This window comes from Lonchura striata, chromosome 2 (assembly GCF_050655825.1).
Source record: "Lonchura striata isolate lonStrDom1 chromosome 2, ASM5065582v1, whole genome shotgun sequence".
Lineage (NCBI taxonomy): Eukaryota > Metazoa > Chordata > Aves > Passeriformes > Estrildidae > Lonchura > Lonchura striata.
This window is the reverse complement of record NC_140704.1, coordinates 136,948,951-136,976,807: the sequence shown is the minus strand read 5'-3', so window position 1 is coordinate 136,976,807 and position 27,857 is coordinate 136,948,951. Positions and strand designations below refer to the sequence as shown.

General features: G+C 38.3%; 1 protein-coding gene across 1 annotated transcript; it reads right to left on the bottom strand.

Annotated features, from left to right (window-relative positions):
• Positions 1 to 1,949: 1,949 nt before the first annotated feature.
• On the bottom strand, positions 1,950 to 27,838 carry DCAF13 (DDB1 and CUL4 associated factor 13). Its single transcript, XM_021546405.4, has 11 exons — positions 27,725 to 27,838; positions 26,549 to 26,748; positions 23,882 to 23,989; positions 22,088 to 22,177; positions 21,058 to 21,213; positions 20,294 to 20,371; positions 16,402 to 16,484; positions 14,331 to 14,495; positions 11,127 to 11,262; positions 3,296 to 3,459; positions 1,950 to 2,489 (listed from the first exon to the last, which is right to left on the bottom strand). Exons 1-11 carry the CDS (start codon positions 27,792 to 27,794, stop codon positions 2,402 to 2,404), a joined length of 1,338 nt encoding a protein of 445 aa, XP_021402080.1. The 5' UTR covers positions 27,795 to 27,838; the 3' UTR covers positions 1,950 to 2,401.
• Positions 27,839 to 27,857: the final 19 nt, after the last annotated feature.

Below are 27,857 nucleotides of genomic sequence, written 5' to 3'. Positions count from 1 at the left end.
GTACTTCTTGCAAGCACAGCTACCACCCGGCAACTACTACATTTAAATAAATGTTTTTGAGTGCTGTGGCATTATGTACTTCAGGTGGATGACCACAAAAAGCATCAGAGACAAACTGTAAGGGTTTCCAAAAGGGATAAATCAACAGCAGCTAGCCCAACAATGTACAAATCCTGTGAATTGACAGATTGCAGCCACTACCTGCAAAATTCCAAATGTCTGATTTTTTTTTTTCCCAAGTAGAAAGCCCCAGTTCAGAGCTACAATGATTTTACACCTTGCATGTTTCTAGAAGTCACAGCAAGACTTGACTTTTGAAAACAGACTTTTTCCTGGAATGCTAAGAGGGTGCCCCACTTGATGCCAAGATGAATCTCTGTGTACAACTATACCTAAAGATTTTGGAAAAGGAATTCATAACCAAATGCACAGCCTCTGAGTACCCTCCTAACATTAAAATGCCTTTTTCCAGCATAGTTACAATATTTCTAGCAATTTTTAGCCAGCCCTGATCCTTTTGAGCTGCACCACTTGGATTCTCTCCGAAAACAACAGTTTATAAAGGTGTTAGAACACGAGGAAATCCTTTGGACATGGCTCACACCCATTGCTCCACACCAATACCACACCACAACCTAAGCAACTTCACAACTGAAAGCTCTCTTTACATTCAGAGATCTGTACCAAAGCTAATAAATTCCAAGCAGCAGGACTTGTTCACACCAGAGGTTACCATGACTCAACAAATCAATAATCAACAGCTTCAACTCTTGCAAAACTGACAAGGCTGAAAATTTTTAATCACATTTCAGGAGATTAGTCTGGTTTTGCAAATCGTGCAAGACTTGACTACAGCTGTGTCACAAGCCACATTTTGGACTGCATATTCTTGCTCAATTTTTTTCAGTATTTCAGGAAGAAAATAAACTGTATTTGGCACAGAGTGCACTGTATTTGTACAACAGGCACACAGCCAGCATCAGCCTATTTCCTGATCTGTTCCACTTCTTCTCATCATCCTACTTATAGCTCTTCAGATCTGCTTCTCTTCCTGCATCATGCCATAAAGGTAAGTGATCCAGAGAGTCAAAGATACATTATAGACTCTTATCACCAAAGAGTCATAATTTTGCCATGATGATTCAGGAATCTTGCCCAAACAGTACTGCAAGAGACAAGTTAAAGAGTAAGAACCAGAAATGCAGAGGGATTAGTGTCAGCAGATATATTAAGCAGGATACTGTATGAAGGCAAGCACTCAATTTCCAGATTTAAAAAAAAAAAAAGTATTACGTTTACTCTAATTGAGTACATTTTTTTTTTTTTTTAACGCATAAGCTCAGGGCAATGGGAGTGTCATTACACACTGTAGTGTTAAGACTTAAAAAGAACTTTTTGTACAAATTATGTTAAGCAACATTACAGTTATTACATATCTCATATCTCTCCTTAGTCTAGACAGCCTAGTTTAATTACAGTACAGTTTTCTCATCACCTTGGTAACTTCAGTAAAAGGCTGTTTGTTGCACTGAAAGAGAAATAGGGTGTTTCCCAGGCAAACTGTAAAGGAACTTTGGGCTACAGATACCTTGTAAAGTATGAAACTTCCATTTTTCTTCTATAAATGTAAAATAGAAAGCTTATAATAAAACTCATCCAAAGGGATTTCTGTGGTTTATAAAATTTATGTGATTTTTCATCCAGATTTTCCAAGTCTTAAAGAGAAAAAAATATTCAACTAAGTAATTAGCAGTATTAGCAACTTAACGGTCTGAGGTTTGGTAAAGTTGCATAAAAACAGTTAAAAAAACTGAGCAAAATTATTAATGTTTACAGATGTCTGAAAATCCTGTTGAATTTCTTTCTGGATAAAAGAAAAATAACACGCCGGACTGTAATAAGCATAATGTAGACATTTTGAATAATCAGTTGAAATAATCAAAATCTAGTCCATTGCTTAAGCTCACTTTATTAAATTTGTTCAAATAAAAATTTTTAAAAAGGACAGCATAAGGACAATAATTTTTGTAACTCTGTATGAAGCAGGTTTTTTTGCTTTGACAAGTATTAATCTGTTTTGTCTTTCTGTAGTAACAGTACCAAGGAATAGAACTGGAATTGCAGATATTCTCCACCAAGTTATCTGCTTGTATCAAAAGGGTCAAACACCGCTGCAATATCCAGTGTTCAGCCAGTAACATCAACAAATTGCAATAAAAGATTACAGGGGAAATTCTCATAGCTACTCAAAACAGAAGTCAGGGGATGAACAAACTTGGAAGAAAAGTCATGTTTCTGAAACCACATGCTGTCTTACCAAAGTCCATCAAATTTTCTACAGTGTGTTCTTTTAATAGTGACATTTTTCATTCATTGTGGCTTTTTGTACATTTGAAAACAATTATTTCACTACTGCCACAATATGCTTCTTCCTCTCTGGCACAAATGGCACAGATCCCGGCTTGCTGTGCTTACGACGATTCATTTCCCTAGAAACAAAACAAAAAACCGAAACTCAGTAGTCAGCATAAATGTTTAAGAAATACTGTCTTCCTCCTCAAGCTACTAATGAAGTTGTCCCACAAAGAAAGCCAAAAAAGTTAAGAATTCCTCTGTTTCTAATAACCAAAAGCCATATATTCCTTTGGGAAGAAGGACCATCCCTTTTGAAAGCAACTTTAAAGTTGGCTAATTTATAAAGGTTTCAAATGAGACTTTCCTTGGGAGCTCAGCTTGGTATTCATGTCTACAGGATCAGCTGCTCAAGTTTGTGGAGTTTTTAGCTAATAAAGATGACTAAGACCCACCACTTTACTGTTAATTCAATGGCTACAGCAAAGTATGCCACCTCCTACTCCTAGATATTCCAGTATGGCAATGATCCAGATGGCATAAAACATTCATCCTGGAATCTGGCATTATCAAAAAAAAAAAAAAAAAAAAAAACCAACACAAAAAACCCACAAACCCACAAAAAACCAAACAAAAACCAAAAAACCCTCCACACACCCCATAACAGCCCATCCTATTTCCACTGCAATGGGACATCATGTCATGCTTAACTCAGCAGTGTGGCTCTTTCCAACATGGCATCTGTTGCCATGTCTTCACTGTACTTTTGGGAAGCAGCCAGCCCCCACTGGCACTGGCACTCATCTACGTTTTCCTTATAATCAATCCAGTAGCCCATGATGCCTCATTTAGATGCTCACAGGAGCTCTATCACTCCCATAGGGCACTGCCACAGCAGCACTGCAGGGATGGGGTTTATTTAGAGGAGGAGAGGAACACGCACTTGCGCCGCCGAGCCTCCTTCATGATGCGCTGCTCCTTGATCTGGCAATAAATGCTCTTGGGCAAGTGTCGGTGCCGAGCGATGCGCCGGATCTGGGGGTGAAACTGGAACTTCTCCTTCAGCTTCTGGTTGTAATTCATAGCTGCCTTCTCTCGGGGTGCAAGCTACAGGGAAAATAACACAGACAAGCACATTATAAAAGAACAGGGATTTACCTCTACAAAACAAAATTTTAATTTTTCATTCAAATGGCTTCTTTCTAGTATATGCCTTTAGAATACGGGTAGGTAAGTATTAAAAAACCTTAAAATTCCAACAATGTCCCAATGCTCAAACACAAAATGTTATAATTTTTAAGCTGAGTGAAGTAACCAAATTTAATTTCCGAGAATCAGATTTTAATGTGCTGCAGAGTGACAAATGAGAACATAAATAGCTGACAGTAAACACTCTTTGATTAGTCTTTCCTAACCTTGGATGACAATCAACCTTCCCTGTAAAACAAAGATTTTCAGGCATTTTAATCACTAGCCAGTGTAATTATAAATGCTATAGAGAACCTGTCTTCATGAACAGGTTTACAGACAGCTCTTGAGGTGGCTTAAATCTTATCCAGCACCCTGATCCCTTGGGAAGCACAATACACGGATCAGATTTCACATATTAGCTTGACTATATGGCACACAGGAAGTTCCAACTTTCATCAAGCAGCTAAAAAAGTCTTAGTATCACAAACACATGAAATAAAGGTGAGCTGGTATTGCCATGTTTAAAATTCTGTCCAAGCCACCATCAACGGCATTGAAAGTAAAAAACACCTTCTCCTGACAGCCAATCTACAGTAGATTTTTCTTCAATTAGGTTTTTTTTTCCTTTGGTCCTAATGTTTATTTATCAAAAGGAAAAAATGTGTTTCCTGTGGTTTTGTTCAAAGCATGCATTGCTTCATGAGGAATAGCAATCTCTAGGTATTGTGAATTTGCTTGGATCTTTGGGAATTTCAGCTGCATTTCATCTAACATAAAATCTGTTAGCATTAAATATGAGATGATGATAATCCAATCCTCTTTTTTCTTACCCTCCTGCTCAAACTCTGTAACTCCAGTATTTCAGACATCTTAAAAACCCTTCATATTTTCAATTAAACCATGGCACTAGGCTTTTGCCGTTCCACATTTATGTCACACTACTATCTCTACCTAAAATATTAAACCTAAAACAATAGTTCAGGCAACTTCTATTTATTCAGCTTCGTAAATGACTCAGTGTCACTAAATTCTCACTTTCAAGAAAAGACAGAAACTGATGCTAACAAAAAGAAAAAGCACTAACAAAACCAACAACTTTATTACACACACAGCTGGAAATTTCACTTACAATGTAATGAGATGTGTTTCCCCCACCCCTTGAAACCAGCAATTGGCTATTTATTCTCCACTCTGGAGATCACTTTTGTGTGTGACTTCTGCTAGAATTTTTCATGAATTCTGAACAAATAAATATTGCAATCAGAATACCATAAATGGTCCAGAATACCATAAATGGTCTGAAAACAAGTATTGATAAAAATTACCACAAAGGAGCTTCTGATTTGGGGCAATAAAGAAACCAGGTACCAGATACAGAGTTGCTCACGGCCCAAAAATTCTTATTCAGACATCAGAGATACATGATGTTCTTATAATCTGTTTCTCCACACCTTGTTCATAAAAACTAAATCATTCTGCTTTACTTACATTCATTGTGGCCTCTGAAATTGAAATTGAGCATATTTTACAGTCTTAGCCCACTAAAGCTACCCTCCCTCTTTTATTGAAATTCCTTCTTGTGAGCCAGCCTGTGAATAGCTGGTTCACTCTCAGTGAATCCCAGGTGTTCCCACTTTGCAGAAAACTGCCAACATAATCCAAATTAAAGAGCTTTATTTTAATTAAATGCAATGATTTTCCTTTAATTTTAGAAGAGCAAATTGCTGCCGATTTAGTATAACCTTGATGATTCTACAGACAAGAGGTGAATCTGTAAATTAAAGATACATCCAGGACATCTTATTTTAAATAATACTATAGATTAAGAGGTGGTGGAGCCTGACTCCATTTTTGTGGGTACTGTGGTATAGAGAAAAGCACACAGCTGGTGACTTTCCACCCAACTACCAGATGCCAGCAGCCAATGCACCTGGCTGTGCTAAGTGCACCCTCATCCACACAATGGAAAAGAAAATTTCGCAGTAATGACAAGTTTCCTTCATGAGAGATAGCAGATAGCTAAGAAGGCACACTGCAATAACACACTGAATTTCAGCTCTCTTGCAAGTCACTTTAAAAAAGTCAGTGTGAACAGATCAAGAGAACAGTGTTACTTCCCATTATGTTTTGGGCTGAGAAGATGCACAGCATGATTTGAAGGATTAGAGATTTTATTTATATGGACTAGAACACTCTCCAATTTAATATATGTAATAAATTAGGATTTATGTGACATCATGAGGGGATGATATGCTTAAAGGTGACATACGACTGTTTTTTCGTATGTTCAAATTATGAATGTGCAATTTCTTTCCTACACAAGGAAAATTAAGATTATGTAAGAGAAACATAGCTGATTTGTGTCACTACCACAGGAGGCCTTCACAGCAAATACTCGGGGTGAAAAAAGGGGAAAAAGAACGTTTTAAATGCAACCAAGTAGTCAGCAATAGGAAAATGCCTCTTCAAGTAACTGCTCATGCCTCTTCTCCCTCCTAATGACAAAGACTGCTTATTTTTCCACCAAAGCAGAAGGAAAGTAAGCACCTTTGCAGCGTCCTGATTAGAAGCTAAAACCACCCTTAAAAAATTCTTCTCTTCAAGAGGGCTGTATTTAAAACTCCATACTAAGACTTTTTTAATTCAGCATGAGAATATGAAATTAATGTTTATCTGTCCTCTTCAGGTTTCCCTTCTAGGTTAGGGCAGACAAGAACACTGATGCAATATATTTTTAGAATCCAGATATAGCCCAACAATTTTATACACCATAGCTTGTCTTTATTTTTCTATTGCTCTGCTGAAAACACCTTCTAAATTTATAGCCGTGAAGTTCATTATTCATTCTTTCCTGGACCAAAAATTTTTATCTCTTTACATCTAAATGGATGACAAAAGCAAAAAACCAGAAAGGTAACATAGGGCAATGTAGATGTTAAGAGCATAAAATCATAGCTACAGGGTTGAAGTTACAGGTGCACTGAATCACAAGCTGAAAATCACTATGAAAAGAATGCCACAACCCACATTATCTGGTACTGCTTGTTATCAACATTATCTCAGAAAATGGAACCACATACTACAAACAGACAAAGGATAAAAAATTGCTTAAGACAGTTTTGATGTGCTCCTGCTAATGCACTTTGCTAGAACAAAACCAAGATTTCCAACAGCACTCCTATCTCTACTAGCCCATACTCAAAATCTGGTTTTCTGGTTTTTCTGCATTTTTAAACAAAGCAGTAAACCTATGCTCCACTACTGTTCACTCACTCATCAGTAGTTTCACTAAATTTCTAAGCATCCTAACCCACCGCTCTGTCCTAATTCATAAAAGTAACAGAGACAAATGTTGCAGCTGTTACTCACAGAAGTAAGAATTCACACTAAGTAGTGCAGGTATAGTTTCCTTTTTAATGTGGCAGTAGACTGAAGAGCAATACAGCTTTTGCAAGTTTTCCTAATGGTTTATTACTTTCAGTACAATTCAGAAAAACTTAGTTTATCCCTTTCTTTCTATCAGTTATATTAACTGCACACTATTAACTGAAATCTCCTATATTACTGCTGATTTTTCAGCCTTTCCACTCAGACCAGGCTCTATTTTCCTCAATAGTCAAAATAATTTACCTTTTCATAAATCCCAAATGTCTTCAAAAGCACAGGTTAAAAAAGCATTAAAAATATTTAACAAGCCATATTTTATGTATTTGAACAGTTTAGAGTTTCTCAAGTCTTTACTGAGTCTTTTATTTCTGGGCATGCAGAGACAGATGTTCACTGCTTCAAAAATAACGCCTGTTACATCCTATTTAATAATACATATTTATCAATTAATGAAAATTTATCAAAAGCCAAATGCAGAAAATTGTGTTGAAGCAACCTCTGCAGTAGCTCCAACACAGATATTTGGGTTTTGTTACCCCTATGTAAAACCCATGCAGACTTGTCAATGGAGTAGAGACACAAGATGCCTCTGGCTTCTCCAGAAACTTTTCTTCTTTCTTTCATGTTTCACTGATTTTGAATAATGAGTGCAGTGCCAAATACATTAAAATCCAAAAGAAACATGCATGCCAGAACTGATGACTGCTCTGGTGCGGTACAGAAAGTACAACTTTCCAACTGGATAAATTTTCACCAGCCACAACATGAGTACTTTATATTCATTATAACTTCCTTTGAGCTCACAATGCAAAAAAAACCCACCTAAGTACTCACCAAAAGAAAAAAAAAAAATTATTATTTTTCTTTCTCTTTCAGGATGTTGATTTCTACCTGCCCCCAGCACAAAAATATCCATCTTAAAATACAATGCATTGCAAGATTTTAGCATTATATTAGAAATACAGTGACCTTTGGATGAGTCATTCAATCAAATCGTCTCAGCAAAGGAAAATAGCAGACCAAGCAACTAGGCATTTAAGACATATTTTGACACTTCTGACAGAATTACTGAATGTTCAGCATTGAATATTCAAAACATTTAAAAAATAGCCACAGACTGTGGAATGACTGGACACTTATAAAATAAGCAAGCATATGTCTGTGAAGATAAGAACACCAATACTCTAAAAAAGAAGCAGATACTAAAAAAAAAAAAAAAAAAAAAAAAATCAGTGGAACCTGCTAAATAGCCATTAACAGTTGCATTCTTAAGATTCACAGGAACTACCAGGCTGGATCAAAGAGAGATTCACACTGAATCCAACCAACATTCCCAAGATATATCCAAGAGTGTAATAAGCCATGAGGACTCCTGAGTCCTATTAGCTACAATTGCTCTCTAAATGTCTGAAAAATAAAACTTCATAGTGCTCCTAAAATTTTTAAGTGACTATAGCCACTTCAAACAGCTTCAAATTCTGTCTCTTGCTAAATTCACGGCTTCACCAACACCATGCTTGAACACATTTCCACATAAGATAGGGGGATGTGAAACGTTCTTTTCTCATGAGAATGTAATTCTTCACAAGTTCTCTGTCCTGTGAAGTGAGAGCAATTTTTCTATTGCCCTTTTTAAGCTCTTCCTGTATGTCTAAATAGTTTTGCCTTCTTAAGATGACTTTTGATGTTGTGAGGAGGATTTTCACTTCTGACAGTAAAAAAAAAAAAAAAAAAAAAAAAAAAAAAGAAAAAAGAAAAAAAAAAGAAGAAGAAAAAAATCTTCCCAAGAATAACTCAAAACAGGGGGGAAAAAAATCAAATCATAAACTACATGTCCCTTGACCTGTGTCATAGATAGTTATTGATTTGGTTCCCTGGGAGCCAGCAGCCCAAGAGCTGTGACAGAAATACACACCCTCACACACGTTACAAAAGCTTTGCTGGAACGATCCCACAGGAGCAGAACCACATTGTGGGCGCAGCCTCCAGCAGGAGGCACATCAAACAACAACACTGTACTCACAAAGAAAAACAATAAAGGCTGTTTTGTGGAGGTCAAAGAACACAAGAGTATAAATGTGCAGACCATATCCAATACCCAGTAGTCACAACTAGGTAGTGTCTTTTTTAAGGCCCATCCATGGCCACTTTTCATTGACAAAAATACTACAGAAAACAGCAGAATGTCATTTACCAGTCTACGTTCTGGACACTTGAACAATGATGTCCTTTGGTGTGCAGTATTTCTGCAATGCAGGAGTAGCTGTGTTTGCCTATTACTTCCCAGAGTCAATTATCCTTACTCTTTCATAAGAAAAGAAGCCAATGCCATCTAGTAGTCAATACAGTGAACTTTTTGTTCACATCTGAAAATATTAGCAACTCTTCCACGTGAAAATGGTATTTGTGACATTCTTTTTACCCACTTGTCCTTCACATGAAGGTCTCAGAGTAAAGATGAATGTCAAAAATACCAGACAATTCTGTTAGAGAACAGCACCTTAGAGAGAAACATCATGATCTCTTGCCAAAAATATAGTGAGTAAATGGAGAAAGCTTCAGTTAATATAATAAAATAAGGTGAAAAGGGTGCTGCCATGGGCATACGGATATAACAGAAGGAACACAGATAATATTTCTACCCAACATTGCCCTATCTAAACAAATTCAACACAAATGTTAAATCTAAAAGTCAAGTGTCTAAGAGCTTTGTGGAATCCCCAAAATTAGCAACTATGGAACTGATATTTAAGTGTTTGACCAAAGCACCACATGGGAAAATACCAATAATCAATGCAGAAGAGCAGGGGAAAAGAAAAAAAAATAAAAGAAGAAAAAAAATGTATCTGTTAAAAAAATTAAAATAAAAAAATTCAACCTAAACAGTCATTTGTAATCACAACTACTGCAGACACCACAAAGCTGTGGGGTTTTTTTTTATCTACTGCTCTGTAGTAAAACTGAGAATACTAACAGGGCTTCCCAACACCTATGGTGGGCCATGGCTACATATGTTATTTGAACAGTGCTATTCCACAGCCAGTGCTTCAGAATGCACAGCAGTCCATGAATTATCCTGTTTCCAGTGCAATCCTAAGTACTCCTCCACTCCCTCCTCCTGCCACCTCTCCCAGCTCTGCTTCACTTCCCTCCTAACAGATACTTTAAGTTGATGGAGTTTCAGGTAATCACAAGCAGTCCTAAACATTAGTATACAACAGATCCAGCATTTCAGCTGTACCACATTCTTCCCTAAATCACAGCTTCCCTTTCCTCTCCCCACAACCTTTCACAAGATCAAGCAAAAACTCCCCCAGACATTATCTGACAGCTCTGCCAATGGGCTCAGAAAAGGCAATGTAAGCACCTCCAAAATACCGTAACAATATAAAGCTACATAAAAAGATTACTCCCAGCAGATAAAGTGCCAAATTCATTCTCCAAAGTCACTCAATACTTTGACACAACTGTGCAGATGAATCTATGCAATTGGTAACTGAAAGGGAACATTTGGGCTTTGTCTGTACATAAACATTTGAACAAGTATAACCAAGAAGACTTCTCTAATGAGGCTGGTGATCGTCGACCAAACAGGCTTACATTGAAGTAAGCAGATTTCAGACACCAGCCTAGTTTGCCCACTTGGAATCTCAGAGTTACACAGGTTAACAACAATCTCGGTGTCAAACTGCACATCAGTGCAAAACAATCTCGGTGTCAAACTGCACATCAGTGCAAATAATCTACTTTACAATACATATGCTTATCACAGCATGATTTTTTTTTTTAACAAACTGCATGAATGAGCACGAGGTAATCACATGCCAGTCAAAATCTTTAAAAGTAGTAATTCTAAACTTCAATAGACTTAAGTATGGCTAAACAGAATTTATTACCTTTTTCCCAGTGGTAAAGGATGAATTCTAACCATTAGCACACAGGTAAAACATTCAAATCTAGTTTAGATAGAATTGATGATTACTGTTAACATTAAACAAGACCAAAAGAAGTCATCTTGTATAGCAATAATGAGGCATCTGATTTTCTTATTATTATTATAAGCTGCAGTAAATGCAATGAGCTGTACTGGACATGTCATAAACAAGTTTTTAAAAGTTGAAGAGGCTAACTGCTTATAATAATAACAAAACCCCCCAAACATCTTGTGATAACAAAAAGCAAAATGCAACTCTTACCACTCCCAGCTTTTCAGAAGCATTAGCTTTCCACAGGCGAATATTCATCTCATCTGAGCCACACAGAATGTACTTGTTATCTGAAGTCCATTTTACAGTGATGACGTGCTGCATTCGTTTGGTATGATAAACCTCCCTAGAGCAAAGAGAAGCATTTTTAAATCATCTACCATCACTTTTATCACCATTACCTTTCAAATAGTAGAAAGCACTCTGTTCAAGGCAAAATTATTTATATTTTCTTGCTGTTGTTTTTAAAAAAATCTGACTTTTTTAAACACCGCTGATCTTATCTTTCTATAGATAGAGATACAAAGGAAGTGTGATAGACTGATAAAGGACCACCTAGGATAGGATGCTTTTTAAAAAAGTGCTTTCACAGAAATAATAGTAAAGACTTAAATAATAACTCTTTTTGCAAGACATGCTAAGGGTATACAGTATGAAACGCATACTGTTCCTGAAATAATTTTGATTAATATGTTTTACATTGAGAGTATTACAGAATGGGAATGCAGAAAAACAGGTGCCAAAGAATCTGACACCAAACAGCAATGAAACGCTTCCCAGCTGTCCATTTATGATATGGCAATGGATTTACTACTTTTCATTGTGATTTCCCTCCTTTACCCAAAAATGGACTCCATTTCGTTTTTAATTTCTGCTGATCAGACTCCTGCTCAACAAGTGCAGTTTAAAAATGTTTCTGGATGCTACACTTAAACCAATATTTAAGTTAAACTCTTGTCTAATTTTCATGAAGGATATATAAAAAAAAAGTATTCTTATATTTCTGCTATAAAAATAAAGGATCAAATACATTTTTGGGGGAATTTTAGCTATCTATTAGCATTCTGAAAAGAAGGAAAAAGTATGGCCTATTTATTGTCTACCAAAAGCCACTCCTTTGATGCATCAGTCATGCACTACAGCTTATTTTCTTATTTCTACTCAGTTATTTTTGCACGGAAAACCCAAGTAATAATGTATAAGAAACAACAAAGCAACACCTTTTCAAGTGGTGTGGAGAAATTAGACTGGGGCTGAGCTGAAGTGGTTGTAAGGAAAAGTAATAATCATATTGAATAAATAAGCTTTAGTAAGCTTAATCACCTCTTTTAATTCACCAGCAAGCAATACTCTACAAGAACAAGTATATGGAAGACTGAGCACATCTACCATCAGAAAACATTAATATTCCCATCAGCTTTTCTCTGTTCAATAGCACGTGTGCACATTTGCACTTTCACAAGAATTTCTATGTTTACTTTCCTTCTACCACATAACGGGAGCTAAGTTCTTTTCCTTTTCGTACTTTGAATTTGCAGCCTTTGCCTTTCCCGTGGCTGTCATCACAAGGCATTAAATGTCATTTTTCAGGGACAGGAAGAACAGAAAACATGGCCAAATAACCTGGATCTGTCATTTAGAAGTTTGCACAGAAATACAGTTCTGTTTACTAAGCATTTACTAAATTTAATCACCTTCATAAAAAACCTTATTTCTTAAGGCTAAACAATTATTTAAATTTTCATTTAAAAATAAAATAGAAAGCTATTGAAGTTAGGGGGTTTTCAGATTGGCAGAACAGCAGAAGTAAAAACTAGAATAGCACCAGGATCCTTATTTACAGGTATTCCTAACTGCCCTCTCAGTTTTCCAAGCAAGATCAGATCTTCTATTTAGAGACTTTTCTCCATTCCATGACATTAATATGAACTGTGCAATTCTCAAGAAGCCCAGCTTTTAAAGAATTTGAAGTGTACCAGAACACTCTAATCAGTTTACACGAGGCAAAATTTGTCATTTGTAAAGCTTCTCCTCACTAGATGTATGGCTACAACACAAAAGGGGAAAAAGTGTGGACAAAGAGAAAAACCCCTTCCATAGGCCTTGACAACAATCTGCTAAAATGTGAAATAAAGCCTTTTACTGCTTTGTCATGGGGTCTGCAAACTTCTCCTCAGTGATGTGTGTTAACTTTGCATATCACCACTTCTGTGTACATTATTAATTCGTACAATGAAGTTGCTAACCATATTGTTTAATAATGCAAGTCAGAAAAAAAACCCCAAGCCAACAAAGAAACTGCACTACCTAATTACATTTAAAGTATTATTGCAAGACAAAAAGAACATGAAAAGGATCTGTAGATTAGATATAGAGAGAATGTAAACAGCCCCTCCCACTATTTAATGCAGCACAGGAGCACAAACAGTTACAGAGCATCAATCAATGTCATCAATCAATAATAAAAATATACTCTTTCACCAACCAGTATTTCAACATTTTCACCTTCAAACCACCTAGAACTTGACTTAGTAACAATCTTCTGGAAGGACAAGGTTGGAGAGAGGAAGTCAAGCAGAAGTAAAATAAAGTTAAGATTACAGAAGTTAAAGTTAAGAATAAAGAAAAAGGAGGAAGAACTGACAAGAAAGAATAATGAAGGCAGGTTTATGAAGATAAAATGACACCAGAAAAATCAGATAACTTGCTTCAGTTTTCATCAAACTGGAAGAAAACCAAAAAATAATAGAGACACAGTAGATTCAATCTGAACTTCAGCAAAATATTTAATATACTGACTTACAAAACCTTCAATGAAAAACAAAATCCACGTGAATTGTAGTCAAAGCACTATATTACAAACCAAAACCAAGTTAAACAAAATATGAACAAAAGGTAGTAAGTGCACTGAAACAGATCACAAAAGGGTCCCAAACTGATCCTCAGGAATTCATACAGGAATCTATTTTACATAATGTCTTCAGCAATCATCCATATAGGATGAAGACAATCCCTGGGAAACCAAATGCTACAATCCTGTAATACACTCCAAACTCAAGTGGTGACATAAACAGTATAAAGCAGCCTAAAACCATTAAAGATGCATCGACAGGGAAATCAAATGGGATTCACCATGGTAAAATACAAATTACATGAGCACAGTAATCCACTCTAATTTAAATTCCATAATGTGGAAATACTGCTACTTGTTAAGTAGTTCTACTCTTGATCCATACTCCAGAATTAAGTCAACTACACAGCCTGTCAGTTTCAAGCTACCGACAGAATAAGATTTCAACACTCACAGGAAGCAAATGCCCCAATGAAGACATTAATGAATGAATTAGTAGTCATCTTGAGGATTTGGGAGGAAGTCGCTGGAATGAAGAGAGAGAAAGGTGTAAAACTACTCACCTGCTGTGACCTTTGTCTACAGGAAAAATGCGGATGGACTTATCAAAGCTGGCAGACACAAATTCTTTCCCAGTGGGTGAATAATCCACATCAAGAACAGCAGACACGTGATCCATATGCACCATTACAGGTGATTCAAGAAAGCGCATATCAAAAGTATATAAGCTTTAAAATAAATACACCAGTAGCTTAGTATCATAACAAGTCCCAAGTAAACAGTACATTTTACATAAACCACACTTAAGGATAGAGCCATATTGCAGAGGGAATACCTTAAAACAGCCTATAATACATGAAAAGAAAGAAAACAGCACAGTTTAGGGTTTGAAAGATATTTGTTAATCAGAGAGTCTACTTATTGGATCAGGTTTCTTGCTCCCTATCAAAGGACAGATAGGATCCACTTCATCATCTGTCCATGGGTCAGACTGCAGATATCACACTGGCCTCCTTTAAACCATCTTCCCATGTAAGAATGCACCCTGAACTTGTAAAAGCATCTCTCAATCATTACAGCAAGCCTGTCAGTTCTGAAAGGTTTCTAAATATTCCTGTACTGTGAACTCCCAGTAATTCAGAGTCTACTGTAACGTTCCATTTGGTTGGCACCCTTTGTTACTGCCTAATTATCTTAGGCAGACAAGTGCAAGGACAGATTGGTTTAGCAAGTCTAGGAGTACAGGGAAAGCCTGGTCCTTACCCATAGAGATGTTAGTACTGCAGAGCACACTATCTATAGAAAAACATTATGTTAAAAGTAAACACCCAGCTGCTGGACCACAGCTGCTCCTAAGGACTTTAAAGCTCAGTTAAGTCCCACCTCTACTCTCTTTGAATAAAGAAGCTAGGCATAATTACTATGTAGATCATCAAATAAGCATATGTGCTTTACAGACAATGCATTTACTGGAACCTGATTAAGATATACTATTTAGTAGAACTATTATGTTAAAAAGATTTAATTCAACAGGTTTCTCGCCTTCTGTTCTGCAGATATGCATAACTCAAATTAAATATACCTTCCTGAATACTGTAATGGTGATTATTGCTTTTTCCTTCTAAATTCCCCAAGAGAGAGTATGCCGCATCTTATTCAAAACTGCTACTCCATATAACTAGCAAATACTTGCATATGCATTGTTAATGTGTGTATTTGCCCTTGCATATTAAATACTTCAGGCTGCAAGAGGACAGTTGTCCCTGAAAGCAAGAGCTATAGTTTTTAGTTTAGCGAGAGGAAAAAAAAATTTAAAAAAACTCCCAAACCAGCCAACAAGCAAATACATAAACAAAAACCCCAAACTTATAAACAAACAGATTAGGTAGTCTAATAGTTTTACCATACCATAAGATAAATATTTAAAAAACCAGCACATTGAATATAACACCACTTTCAAGGTCTGAGCCAGATTCCATTTCCTTAGAAAAACAGCCTTAAGATAAGTGATAAAATTCCTGTGTTTTAGAAAAAACAGTGATCTATTGTTAGATCACTGACTTCCTGGAAAAAAGGATATGGAGCATATTTGCAATGGCCTAGTTTAGAAGAGACAGCTTTTTCAATATCAGATTAGCAGTTCACATGAATACTATTGTTCAAAAGTAAAAAACTGCTCCAAGACATTGAAAGGATAAGTACTGCAGTCTCCAGAACTGTCTCACAAAAGATTAATTTACTTTTTTAAAGAAATGTTCTCATCAAAATAGCTGATCAGTACAATGTATCAAGCTTCACAGGAGCTAGCAAGAAAATAAACACTTATATTGCCTCAGACTGGACCAATAGTACTTATTTTCCAGGGCCCATTTCAAATAAAACTTGCATTGGTTCAGCTGCATTTATTCTGTCACACTGCTTTTTACCCCCCAAATACTGAGAGATGCAGAGAGGTCTACTATCAATTCATATTTCTTAAAATCAGTACGCCCATAATTCTCTAGGTTATTAAGCAATTCAAATTAAGAGCTTGAGTTGTCTTTTAAAATTTATTTTAGCATGATCATAAATCACCAAGATACAGATGAAAAATATAACCTGTCCAGGATTATCAAAAAGTAAGGTTACACTTACTTGTAATCTTCATTTGCTGCAGTAAAAATGAATGCTTCCATAGGGTTCCAACACAGTGTATTTGTCCTCATGTTCAAGATAACCTGAAATATATTTACACATTGCTACCTTGTTAAAGGCAGTAAAAGACAGTAAATGCAGTTCAAAACTTCCTACATACTCCTGAAGACAAGCACTTAGAGGAATAGTACAAGACAGAATGTTTCCTCACCAGTGCTAGAAGTGAAACCCAAGAACCTCCTGTTCCTCATTACATGTTTACTGCTTTGGGCTACACAACAATTAAATTTTCCTCTGTAAATCATCTTAGAATCAAATTCTTCTAAGTGGTCATTTAACATGGCAACCCGCTAGTGGTCAACAAGTAAATCTGGAACTTCAAAAAATTTCACTTCTGTCCTATTTACAGGAATCTTTAGTTGAGTAATCTGTAGACAAACCTAATTAAATGGTTATTTCAAGGGATATAGTCATTAACTGAAGCTGTGAACCAGCATTTGCAAAGCAATTGTAACATATTTATGTTCTCCCAGTTATTACCCCTTCATTATTTTATGTCTAAAATTGCAGTTCACCAATTCTCCTGGCCAGTTGCCATTTCTTGTGGAAGTGCCAAGCAATGCACACAGAAGTTACTGGGTTGTCAGGTACTGAGCACTCTCACTGTATCAGCAGTGAATCATTCCTCACACATTTGTAAGATTTGCTTGCTGCTTGTAAGCATATGGCCAACGAAGAGGCCAGCTGGCCCTGAAGTGGGAGGAAGGCAGCTGATAACAGACTAATAAAACCCTTCTACTACTTTGCTAACTGCAGACTAGACAAGAGGCACTAGCAAGCTGTATGTTGGATGTCCCCACCTTGGAGGACAGCTGGGCCCCTGTGGGACTAGGCAAGGCAAGGAGGAAGTCATCTGACACACCAGACACTGCAGCTTCGGCTTCTGCCGAGTCTGAGAGGAACTCCCAACCATTTATTTGAAAATAAGAACTATACAGTATGTCTGACACAAAGTGGATGTGTAATTACAGAGCTACTGATTAACAAACTGAACAACTTCAAACAGGATTTTCCACAATGCTCCAGGCCAGCTATAATCCTACTTAAAAATGCTGAAAGTTGGGTGTTTAATGCTATGGTACTCAAACCACATTCTTGTTCTTGGCTTACTACAGCAAACACCATAAATTTACACACATATTTCAGAATATAGAAACAAGTTAATAGTGATGATTTTACTGAACACCCCTCCAAGAGATTGCAATGATTGTATGTCTATTCCTGTAATTCTCATTCTCCCTAAATCCTCATTTCCTAGGTGACACCATCCTGTGCTGCAGAACATTGCTAATTTTCAGATATGCATGCAACCAGAAGCGAATGTAATTATCAGATCTCTAAAGTGACCTCTAATTTAAAAAGTAGACACTGAGATGTCCTCTGTTTACACTAATATGACAACTAGAATTTGCTCAGATTTCAGTATTGTTATAGTTATAAAATTCGCACACAACTGGGAAGTTAATAATCAAGAACTGTTCTTTATTCCTTCCTTTACAAGTTTATCAGCCACTGCAAAATGAGCACACAATTAATGTTAACCCACCATATCTATAGTAAGTACTTTAAGTCATGTTACAAAATAACTTCAATATTGCTAAAACTCCAGCTCTTTCAAAAGGAGTCAAGTCCTGTCATGCTCCAAATCTCTATTTTTTCACCAAAATTTACAAGTAGTTGATTTCAGCAGTGGCTTTTGGAATTAAAATAGTGCCCAAGAAATGGGACTGTCTCTACAGTTCTAGCATTAGGTTTAATAACAACTAGACTAACCAGGTAAGGTAACCTGGCCTGGAAGTGATTTAAGTTGCTGTAAATACATTAATAATGGCATTTCGGAATTATCTAAACCCATAACAGAGCAATTTTTAACTGCTATTTTTAATCTATTGTACATCTTCTTAGAAAATGGGTAAGTTTAAGTCCCCATTAAGACAAGTCAAAATTGTGAAGTCCCTGAAGACTTGGTTCTCTGGGTTTAATCATTTTAACTGTGAGCAGTTGCTTATAAAGAATGTCAGCCTGGAAATGTTGAGATTACTTCAACACAGAAACATTACCCAAATAATTAACCTATATTTCTTTACTACCTACAAGGTTTTTGGTTGAGATGAGCACCTAAGAATGTAACAAGCAAGAGAAAACACAGTTCCTGTGAGCTGTTTAAATACTAAAGTCTATTTTTACAACACCCTAAGCTTTCCTGATCACACAGGTTGCAAAAAAATTACTTTTAAAGTGTACCAATTTCTATTAAAATATTTTCCTCTTGTCTTTCAACAGAATTGCTTTAATTCATCTTTCTCCCAGCTTTTTTTAGACGAGTTCTTTTGAAGCTCGGTAGCATCTCACTATCTCATCCCTCCCTTTTTAAAACGCAAGGCTTTGAAACCCACACTCAGGACAAACGGGCAACAGAGCTACTGCTTCACGATGTGAAAAACGTGTGAATAGGAACACATGTGTGATGTACTCCTATTTCCATCAATGAAGGCACTCCCACCGAGTTCCAACTGCTTTGCTGATCAAGTCCCAGGAACAGAGCAGTGTCAGAAACCAGTGCCCATGCATAAGTAAGGTACTGCTAATGAGCAAAACCCTTCTCTTAGGAGTTCAGAGCTCTTAGCTCTCAATGCAGAAATGGATGTTTCACCTCCTCTTCACAACAGAATTATCACTATCCCAGCAAGAAACCCAGTACTGCGCCCATGGAAGCAAGGAAGTACTAACCAGTGTTTTATTCCTACAGCAGGAAATGCACCTCAGCCCACTGCTTGCATGAGACACACATACACAAACATGTGCACACAGCCTATAATCTATATGCGTACACATGTACAATCATATATTTAGCATATATATATATGTAAAAATATGTTAGATTCAAACTTAGTTCACAAAGGATCAAGCTGCATCCTTTGCAGCTCTACAGCACTGGCTGTGTTCATGTCAGCATTCAGGTCTTCAGGTGGCATTGCTGACAAGTTTCTATAAGCACTGCCTCAGTGGCCCAAATGAAACTTCACTAAAAATTGTTGGGGCACAGAGAGAGAAAAAAATACTGTTATGCCAACAACACTCCTTTTTAGAACTAAGTATAATTTTAACCTTGTAGTGTGTATCAGCTCAATGATACTGCAGACAGTATGCAACACTGAGTGCATACTCACAAGCCAGACCATTGTATTTCAAGAAGAATATTGTTAAGATAGTTCTGGGGCTCAGAACTACTGAACTTGATTGAGGTTTGACACGCATGTATAAATTACCAGCTTCTTATCTAAATAAATACAAATATTCTGTTAAATAGGAATCTTTAGGTCATCAGTACCTTCTATATAAGTATTATTTTGATTACACTGCACAGAATTTCTGAATGTTTATAGTAGGTGTATAGTGAAGGGTTTGTCTCCCTTCGAAGGAGAAACACCTTTTCAAATACAGACCAAGGCTCTCCAGTGGTGAAGCTACCTTGTTTCCTTCTGGTAAGGAAGAGAAAAAAAATCTAAAAAAAAAACCACACATACATAGACAGAATGCAATACAGGAACATAAAGTTCTTATTGTGAAGCTACTGTCAGGTCAGGCACTTGATCAAGAATTACAACAGAGCAAGTATGACAGCCTGTCTGAATGCAGAAAAAGGCCTTTCCAACTCTGTATTGTTTAAATCCCAACATTAATTCAAACTCAGAAGACTGAGACAATGAAAACTCAGTTAACCCAGAATTCTGAGCTTCCTGTTCTCTACTATCACCAACAGTTACAAGCTATTAATATATTAAGTATGATTATTACCATCAGCAATTAATAATAAAGAGAAAAATAGTACCTTCTTTAATGGAGTTGATTTTCTCATATCATATAGCACAATATTTCTGTCAGAAGCACAGCTTCCCAAAAGGTAAGTCTGAAAAAAACAAACAAAACCAGTGTGTATGGTCTTTTGATTACATCTAGAGTGTGATTAACAGCTTACATCATATACCTAAGCTATTTCACAAAGCTGGTTATGAGTTTCTTTCTCAGTCAAGGAAATACATTCATCAATTTTTCTATGCAGCTAATTACCCAGCACAAACATTTTAACTATCTTTCCCTGTAAGATTCAGAATCCATGCAGTGCCCTCTACTTTAAAACAGACAATTCCTCATAAACACTTCTTCTATGAGCATAGTTCAGTCAAGGGGTATAACAGAAGAGCTGTATAAGATCAAATGCAATGGTTTTGCCTTGGAGAGGGTGAGAAGTCTCAGTCACAGGGTGTAGAATACCAGAACAAAAACTGGCAGCTTCACAGCTACTTAAGTGCTATACTGTATGACTGAGGTACTAGGTATGTATTGTTGTGGGTGCCCTGCTTTTGTTTCTCCTCTCACACACTAACAGAGCCAAAAGGTAGGAAGATAAAATTATATGGTACTACATTCCAAAATAATATAACCATCAAAATCTATGTGTATATCCTCTTACATATTCCATTCAAACATAAAATACAAATTTGGGAGAAAAAAAATCAAGATGGTGTAAACAGAGTTTAGATCTCGTACTGCTCAAGAAAAATACTAATTTTCAATATATAACATAATCATTACCTCAATGGGATTAAATTTTACACTGCTTATGCTATCAAAACCCCAAGTCAGAGAACATTTGGGGCTTGTCCTTTGTTCATCCCAAATGTCCACCTGATGGCCACAGGTAGCAAAAACAGGCTCCTTCCAGTGGTGATCAATTCCTGTATACACTGTCTTTAAGAGGAAAAACAAAGCAAAAATTTTAAAACCCAATTGTATTCATAAATACTCAAGCATGTTCTATTAGAAAAAAAAAAGAATCAACAAAACTTTTGCATATGGAGTCTCACATGGTTTTTCTCATTTATATTTCTGAAAATTAAGTCACCAATGCTACAAGAAACTAATCAAATATACCCCTTCCAGTAGGCAAGCTTTCTTTTCCATTTAAGGTGTATGTATGCATTTCTTGTTAATTTACAGTGGAGTTGGCACTAAAGGCATATTTAAAAAATCCTGGCTGATTTTAAAGCAAATGAAAATTTTAAGAGTGCAACTGTATTTTCAGTGGGGACTTGAATGGATTCCACAGACACTGTGGTAACCAAAGAATTTCAATCTATTTGAAAAAAGCATTTAATGTTTTTCCTAACATCAGCTTATCATAAGTCCAAAGTGCCAAAATATCATTTTTAGACTGCTTTTGTAAATAAGAAAGATGTAAAGCTAGTATTTTGTATTGAATGACTGTGAGATATTGGTTTGAAAAGTAAGTTATTTAATGCAGACTAAGCACTCACAACTCATCTGAAGGGACTACAGAGAAATGCTACTAGTTTGCAGAAAAGGCATAATTAGTACAGACAGAGCTAAGCAGTCTCTGGTTGCCTTGGAGGAGTCCTTTCAGGTTACATGTAAAGTAACTGTAATAAAAACATGATGATACTTTAGAAGTGCCATTATAAAATTTGATGCCATCAAATTACAACCCATTATGATAATAGGTGATATCATGCTATTTTTCTCTTCTTTAAAAGCTAGGTAAGAAATTATTCAGAACTTAATTCAAAAGAAGAGATGCGGGAAAATCAAAACCCAGATTTACTACCTTTCCAAGAATTGTATGTATAGGTTCTTCTTCTTCTCCATATTCTGGGCTCTCCATTTTCCATTGCTTCACGGTTTTGTCATCACCAACCTGGAAATATTGGAGAAATCATGTACAGTTTCATGTAAATATATTCCCTTTTATTTTGCTAGATGTGCTTTGCAATTAAATACAGGCATCCTTTAAAAAAAATATTCTGTGATATACACAAATGCTTCCTCTTGCCTCCTCATTGTTCCACTTTATACCTCCAAGCTACAGATTAGCTCTCTTGGTCATAATATGTCATTAAAACACGCACGTGGTCTGGCTGGAGTGAACATTCTTCATAGCAGCTCACCTGGCACTGTGTTTTTGATGTGTGGGTGAAACAGCCCTGACACAGCACCCAAGCCTTGGCTGTGCATTTCCCCCTGCTCCCACTCTGTCTCCATCATCCCTGCCTCACCCACCAGCAAACAGGCTTGGGGTGGGCAGCAGACTGGGAGGGGACACAGGTGTGACAGATGCCCTAAACTGGCCAAAGGAGCACTCCATAGAATAGAACAATGCCCTGCAATAAAAGCTGCAGTACTGGGAGCAGAAAGAGACGATGGGGGCTGCTCAGAGATTGTCTGGGGATCTGTCAGCTTCTGAGAGCAGGTGATTGATTCCCAGCTCATCACTTGTTTCCCATCACCACCTTTCCTTCACCTATTCCACTGTCTATCTTGATCCACAAAGCTTTTCCATGTTCCAAAATAGATAGCTGAATAGGGAAAAGGTGAGCTGGAATGATGGCTATTTTATAAGATTCATTTTGTGGCACCTACATTGCACAGTATCTTCTGGAAGTCACTCTGGTGAGCCTGCAATCAGTTAAAAGGCACTTTCCACCCCAGTTGCTCTGGTTGCCTGTTCCAAATTTTGCTCTACCTCTTGCACTAATGCCAGCACAAGCTTTTTCAGGGCTGTGCAATGACTTGGATCAGGAAAACAGGCCTAAAAAACGCTAGCTTTACAAGTTGATCTTGTCCTTCTGGCTGCACTACTACTGTTTCTCTCCCTCTCTCAAGTTTCAGGCAGACGGATTGTCAAAAGTGGACTAACTAACTTGGAGTCACTTTAGGATTTTTTACTGTGACTTTCCCTATATCCTAAATACTGTCCCTGTGACTTGGTATATACCTTGGAAAAAATAAATATACTGTATCAAAAATAGCACTTCTATGACCAGTTCAAACAAAGCACAACCTCAGGACATTTGAGTTTTCAAAAACAGTTTTTGTTGTGTTATCTTAGAACTGTTTTAATGTCAACAAGAAGATATACTATTTCCAAGGAGTTTACATGCAACTGCATCTGTTGTGGTTTTTATGAATTAATAAAGCTTTATTAAACTGGAATGATCTTAACTTAATCAGATCACTTTTAATCATATTATATGCAAGTGCTTACTTTTTCACATGGTATATGTATATGCAAATGGATACTTTTAAACTCTTTTACATCTTGCAATGAACATAATCCATTTACTACTTTAACAAAAACTAGTTTACTCGAGTTTTAATTACATGACCATCTGTTAGCTCTTTGCTGGTATTTATACCTTTGAAAGTCTTGAATGACATCCATATTACAGCATTAGAAAAAACTCCATCCTAAACAGAACTGCTGGGTTCACCAACACATTTAATTAGTGTATTCATACAATATTTAAATATTCAATGGCAGAGAGCAAGCTTCTCAGTGGAAAACAGATGGTGAGCAGGTACTCTGTGCTGCTGCACTGCTAAGGAGACACATAATACTTACAGTGAAGAACGATGTACCACAGAAACGGGCACACATGCCTCGAACAAAGCCTTCATGGGCTTGTATAGTGCGGATACACTTTCGTTGGGTCAAGTTCCAAATTTTAACCTGATAAAAACAAAACAGCAAAAATTCTGTAAGCTTTCTACAGCCCACAGCTGCAGCTTACAATTCAAGCACAAGAGATCACACATGTTGTAATGCAATGGCAGAGCTGGCTTGGACACCAGTCAGATTTCTTTCTTGAAAAGTAATTTTAAAAGTGAGACTTTTTCATTCCTACCCTCCCCCCCGACCTAAGCTGAATACTTTCTGCATTTTGCACTCCCCTATATTTGAAATATAATTATTACTAAAAAACCAGCAGCAGTTATAAATTTAGAAAAGTAATACCCCTTTAAAGACAAAAGTACAAAGAAATTTGGAACCAACAGATTTTTTTCTGTCCAGCTTCTGTACTACATTGTCTATAGATGTCCACTTCTCAGAGAGGTTTCTGTTTCAAAGCTTTTGGGCCCATTTAAAAAACAACAATAAAGAAACGGAGGCCACTTTTTATATTTTTATGTATTTACAGTACTTTACTTGCTTTATCAGTAGATAAGAAATTTGGATAAGAACTTTCATAGAATTTCTTCCACTTCTCTCTGAAAAGGTTAACCTCCCTTACACTACTGCATGACATGCACTTTCTAAAAAAAGCAGAAAGCAACCAACTGCCCAGAAGACACCTTTAAAACACTCAAGTACTACCAAATGAGCAACATAAGGATGAGAAAAGACAGGTAATTCAGAAGAGACTATTTTTTTCTGCAACTAGTTCCAATTAAAGTGTCCTTGATTGCTATTTATAATAGTTATGTAAAACAATTAATTGAATATACATAGGGTTAGCCTTTTCTAGGCAGTGGGAAACCCTGTTATTCCAAAACATTTTTGGTTGTAGGTCCCTCCACTCTAGCTAATCTGGCAGTTTAACTTCTATTGGTGGGGGAAGAGTGGGGGGTCATGTGGGCAGCAAAAAGCAATCACAATGTGTACTGGGTTTGTATGGCCAGGCTTTAGTACTGGGAGTCTACAGGGGTGGCTTCTCTGAGAAGCTGCTGGAATCTTCCTCCACATCCAGCAGAGCCAATGCCAGCCAGCTTCCACACAGAGCCACCACTGGCCAAGACCAAGCTAATAAGAAATGATGATAACAATTCTGTGATAACACACTTAAGAAGGAATAAAAGTTAGTGGGCAAATGTAACTGCACTCAGAGAAGAGAGGAGAGAAAATATGTGAGGGAATAACTCTGTAGGCACCAAGGTGAGGGAAGAATGCAGAGGAAGAACTGAGGTTCCTCTGAGCCTGTTGTGAAGACCATGTTGAGGCAGCAGTGCCTCTGGTGCCCATGGAGGAGGTTAATGGGAGTGCAGAGATCCACCTGCACCTGTGGAGAACACCGAGGCCAGGTGCACCCAAAGCAGGCTGTGATCCACTGCAAGTCCTCGCTGGAGCAGTCTCCTGGCAGGGACCTCTGGACCAATGGAAAGAGGAGCCCACACTGGAGCAAGTCCTGGTTTCCTAGGACTAGCAACCCTGTGGGGGATCCACCCTGGAGCAGCCTGCTCTTGAGGGACTTCACAATGTGGAACAGTCACCCACACAGCAGGAATTCATGAAAAGCTGCAGCATGCGATGTTGGGAAGGATGGATAAATATAATTACTCACAATAGTACAGCCAGGATGAAAACAATCCTCCCTACTGGCTGGACAATACCCTTACCTACAGATAAATCCAAAAGTCAAATAGACTGTTCCATCTCACCCCCCAAAATGTAGGGTTCATCCCACACCAGTACCCTCCCCTAAAACATCAAGTGCCTGTAACCCCATTTGCCCAAGCCTTGTTCCAGCCCACCTTGAAGCCCCCTGATAAGGGGTCTCTGAGGGGCCAGACGCCCTGTTGGATCTTCCCCCCTCTTGGGACTTCCACCCTCTCCTAGAGCATCCTCTTGTCTCTCCCTTCCCCTCAAGCCTTGCCACGTGCTGCATCTGGCAGCTCCAAGCAAGACCTTTCCCCATCCCTAATAAACCTGATATCCCAAGAGCAGCCTTCAGAGATCTCTCGTCTCCATTCATCTAAACCATCCTGGAGCACAGCGCTCCCTACAATGTGGAAAGGACTCATACTGGATAAGGTCATACACCTCCTCTCACTGAGCAGAGGCAGGAACAACTTGTAATGAATTGACTATAACCTCCTTCCCTCATTTCCCTGTGCTGCTGGGGAGGAGAAGGAAGAGCCTGGGAAAGGAGGGAGGGTGGGGGGAAGGTAGTTTTAAGGTCTTATTTTACTTCTCATTGTTCTGTTCTGAGTTTGTTAACAATAAAGTCAATTAATAACCCCAAGTTCAGTCTGTTTTGTCCCTAGTAGTAAGAGGTGAGTGATCCCTCCCTGTCCTTATCTCAACCCACAAACCTTTCACTATAGTTTGTCTCATCGATTTGTCTCCCCTGTACAGTGGCAGAGTTTACAGAGAAGCAAAAAGTTTCAACACCACGTGAGGATGAAGGTAATACACTGAATGAAGACAGTGAAGTGTGACAAAACCAACCAACAACCCAATGAAATGCAAAAGAGAAAAAAGATGTGTGTTTGTTGTGGTTTGTAAGCTTACCTCTCCATCACAAGCTCCAGACAGCACAGTAGACAAACTTTTTGGATGTTTGGCCATGCAATTAACTCCATCTCTGTGGCCATCAAGTGAACTAAGAAAGGGTTTTGCAAACACACGTTCTAGCTTTGTGGCATTCAGAGCTCTTACGTATTCTCGTGCAACCTCAAATGGATGCAATACAGGGTCGTAGTTCCTTGGAACTGCAACAGAAAGAAGACACATTAGAAACCCACACTGGAGCAGGTCCAGAAGACAGATGAACAGAGGGATGGACTACCTCTCCCACGAGAAAAGGCTGTGAGAGCTGGGGCTGTTCAGCCTGAAGAAGAGATGGCTCCAGAAAGACCTCAGCTGGCCTTTCAGTACTTAAAGGGGGCTATAAGAAAGATGGGGACAGACTTTAAGACGGTCTGATATGACCATGAGTAACAGTTTTACACTTGAAGAGGGTAAATTTAGACTAAGTAGTAATAAGAAGTTTTTTTACAATGAGATGACACATGCCCCATCAAGGCTCTGAGCAGCCTGAGCTAGCTGAAGATATCCCTGTTCACCACAGGGCAGGGTGTGGGGAGTTGCACTAGACAACCTTTAGAGCTACCTTCCAACCTACAAAACTATTATTCTGCGTGTAAAATCAACACAATTTTTGGCAGTTTCAATAATGAATATACAAGAAGCAGAACTTGACGAACCAGGAATGAAACAGCATTAAGTAAACAGCAAAGCGTAACCTAGGAAATACTAAGCTCAATCTCGGGGTACCAGAACAGTGATCAAAGCCCCAGCCTCGCACTCCTGCTCTTGGGCTCCGGAAGCTCCGGGCTCTGCCAGCCCGAGGCGCAGCTGCCGGCCCAGCCCGGCCCCGGGCCGCGGCAAGGAGCTCTCCGCACGCAAATCCCGCCTGGGACCGGCACCGCGGGAACACGCCGGCCGCTCGGAACGAGGGAAGCCCAAAGGCCCCTGCCCGAGCGCTCCGATTCTCGCTGCTGGCGGACACCGGCGCAGCGGCCGAGGGGAGGGGACCGGAGCGGAGCAGGGCGCGGACGACGGACGCCCGAACGCCTTCCGGCCTTGCTGCCGGCCTCATCCCTTCCGGGCGGGCCGTGCCGGGGGCCGATCCCCGATGCCGGGACCGTGCCGGGGGCCGATCCCCGATGCCGGGGCCCCGCTCACCGCGCTGCAGGTCCAGCTTGGTCTCCCGCACGTAGTCATCGGGGTTGCGGCTCAGCACCTTCACCCGCATCGCGCCGCCCGCGCGCCGCCCGCACACGTCACCGGATGCGCCGCGCGGGCCGCTCTCGCGCGA